The 3,414-nt window shown below is 32.8% G+C and overlaps 1 protein-coding gene across 1 annotated transcript; it reads left to right on the top strand.

Annotated features, from left to right (window-relative positions):
* Positions 1-466: 466 nt before the first annotated feature.
* LOC108691279 (peroxiredoxin) lies at positions 467-1,928 on the top strand. The gene is made up of 3 exons (XM_018198948.1): positions 467-672; positions 871-1,094; positions 1,172-1,928. The coding sequence occupies exons 1-3, from the start codon at positions 628-630 to the stop codon at positions 1,629-1,631; spliced, it is 729 nt and encodes a 242-aa protein (XP_018054437.1). The 5' UTR covers positions 467-627; the 3' UTR covers positions 1,632-1,928.
* The last annotated feature ends 1,486 nt before the right edge of the window (positions 1,929-3,414 follow it).

Below are 3,414 nucleotides of genomic sequence, written 5' to 3'. Positions count from 1 at the left end.
TATAAGACTTCTATAATATTGTTATTTGAATAAACATGATTACATTTCTGTTTTGTGTTGTGTGTGTTGCTTATGGACATATTTTTTGCAATTTATTAATTATATTCATTAGTCGTATTATACTTTTTAATCATTTTGCATATAAAAATGATAATTTTTATTTAAAAAAATTAATTTTCAATAGGTTTTTGAATAGATATATAATAAGGACCAATATTTTAAAGTTGCCGACTCTTGCTTTTTTAATTTTTTAATTTTACGTTTATAAAATTAAAAGATTTTATAATTATTTTTACGAGATTATATTCTAAATATTCGCTATTATATTTTACACATAATTTATTAAATTCGTAGAATTTATATTAGGTTACACACATAATATATATTATGAAAGGAATTCTATGCATGCATGCGCTGGTCTCTCTCTCTCTCTCTCTCTCTCTCTCTCTCTCTCTCTTTCTCTCTCTCAAAGTGTCATAACCTTTTTATTCCGGTTGCTGGCGTATACTGGTTTGTTGCTGAGGGGAATTGGCGAAATTTCTTGCATCTAGTTTTCGGTTCTACGATTCTGCGAGTTTTACAACAATTGCACAGCAGCAAATTTAAAGTGTATTATCTATTCTCACAATGTTTCGATTACTTGCTTCGCTGCGTGCCCAAAGTGGAACCTTGGTAAGTGCTACCGAATTTAACCGAACTCCTGTCATACGTTTCGATTAAGCTCTAACATTTTGCTGACTCATTGCCTACAAGTGTGGTTAATTCTGCACTGTACATATTGATACAAACAAAAGTATTATTATTGTTTCTTCAATCTGTGATGGATTTCTTTCATGCTTTAATCTGTTTATTCAATCTTTATGTTTGTAGATTGCCACTGCAACTAGTTCTTTGATGAGAACTGACAACACATTATTGGCAAAAAGTGTCCGTAATTTGACAGTGAGTTCAAAATTATTCAGCGATGGACCGCAAATCCAGAAACCTGCTCCGGATTTCTCTGGTACTGCAGTAGTTAAAGGTGATTTCAAGGAAATCAAGTTGAGTGACTACAAAGGGAAATACGTTGTTTTATTTTTCTACCCGTTAGATTTGTATGTAATTTTATCTCGATTATCTCATTTCTAATGTACGTCTAGTATAATATTTAATTTTTATATTTTATTTGCAGTACGTTTGTTTGTCCGACAGAGATAATTGCATTTAGTGAAAAGATCTCAGAATTTGAAGCCTTGAATACACAAGTGATCGGAGTGTCTACAGATTCGCACTTTAGCCACTTGGCATGGATTAATACTCCAAGGAAACAAGGTGGTCTTGGAGGAGATTTAGGTTATCCTCTTTTGAGCGATTTCAACAAGACTGTATCAACCAAATACAACGTTTTGTTACAAGATTCAGGAATTGCTCTTAGAGGTCTTTTCATTATAGACAGGGAAGGAATTCTTCGACAGTTTTGCGTCAATGATCTTCCGGTTGGCAGAAGTGTCGAAGAGACATTGAGATTGATTAAAGCTTTCCAGTTTGTTGAGAAGCATGGTGAAGTATGTCCTGCAAATTGGCAGCCAGATTCCAAAACCATTAAACCAAATCCAAAAGATAGCAAACAATATTTTGAATCGGTTAATTAAGCATTAGGAGGATTTGTGCAGGGAATATATATAAATATATATAACATAATAGATTATTATATAATATAATACAGTTAATAGATAAAAACTTAATGTAATATAATTCTAATTCAATAAGCTTAATTTTATAATATGTCATATTTATATGCTCCTTTCATATGTACATTACACTATACTTATTTGTGTGATTTTATATAAAATCTTAAAAGTGGATAATAAGATAAATGTGTGAGTACATGTCTACTTGAATATAGATAAATTTAATATATAGGAGGGGAAAAAAGATTGTTAATCTGATTTTTTCTAGAAGATTGAATGACATGGAATGTTTTGCGTTTCAATTTTTTTTTTCATTTCTCATCAGTTAATAAATATATGGGACATAAATATATAATATATATTTATGTTCAGAAAATCGATATTATAATCTTTATACAGATTGATATACATTAACAATTTTTTTATTCAGCAGTATATGAATATGTAATTTAAAATTATTAGAAAGTATTTATGTTTTAATAAATCAAAAAATGTCTTATTTTATATATTTATGTTTTAATTTATCTTTTATAAAATATAAAATGTTAAATGCACTCGGTAAATTGTCATTTAACAATCATTTAATTCACGTAAAAATGTGATAACGCAATATATGAATAATTAGCGTTGGCTATTAAAATTATTTGAAAACATGAGATGTGTAAATACATATTATATATATATATATATTGTGTGTGTGTGTGTGTGTGTGTGTGTGTGTGTGTGCGTGCGTGCGTGCGTGCGCGTGCGTGTGTGTGTGCGCGCGCGCGCGCGCGCGCGTGTGTGTGTGTGTACTATAAGATACTATAAGATAATTAAAATGCGTGCAATGTAAGGCAGATGACGGAATTAAAAGCCGTTACAATATCAGTAGGTAGATAAGCTGGCGCGTTGTTGGCGGAGGCTGCTTCTAAAGGCTGCTCATGATAAATTTAGTAGAGTGAGCTTATTATTTCGCGAAGAGAGAGGATATACCTACGTCGGAGCATCACGTTTCCGAAGTCTCAGGGAACGCCTCTGAGGAAGAAGGATAAAATAACTAAAGAGAGAGAGAGAGAGAGAAAGAGGGGGGGAGGAGAGAGAGAGAGAGAAAGAGAGAGAGAGATATGAGATGAGATGAGATGAAAGCTGTGGTTCTTGGGAAAGCGATGAGCTCAGAATGCGTCGCGAGAACGTCAGGAGATCGTGAGAGGAAGAAAAACCGAAAAGCGACGCCTGAGATAAACGGCTCATCCTTCGCTCCCTACATGTCATCCTCACGCCAAATCCAATCCCAGTTCGTCACCCCCGTGCGCGCATGAGAATCTCAAGACTAATCACATTCGCATTTCACGGCACCGTCGTGTGTCAACAAGTCGCATGTCGCAGCAGTGTGGCCTTGTTATCAAAATATAAAATAATAGGAAGAGTGTGTCGGAAAAATGAGACTTCTTATATATTTATATTTATCTGTATTATTTTTGAAGAATATTCTCATGTAGGCAATTAAATTTTAGTAGAAATGTTAAATAGTAAAAATTAATGTAATTTTTATATCCTCTACATGTCTTTTTGTATTGTGTAATTTGCGTTGTAGAAAGCAATTGATTTGTGAAGCATATTTCAAATTATTAAGCAATATTTCACTGAAATAATTCGCTTTGTATTCCGGTAACTACGGTACAAGATTGCAAACGTAATCGTTCAATTCACTATTATATTTTGTCGATTAAGTGGTCAGATTATATCGGCATTGTATTGCCGA

This window comes from Atta colombica, unplaced genomic scaffold, assembly GCF_001594045.1.
Source record: "Atta colombica isolate Treedump-2 unplaced genomic scaffold, Acol1.0 scaffold45, whole genome shotgun sequence".
NCBI lineage: Eukaryota > Metazoa > Arthropoda > Insecta > Hymenoptera > Formicidae > Atta > Atta colombica.
This window is presented reverse-complemented; position numbering and strand designations above follow the sequence as displayed.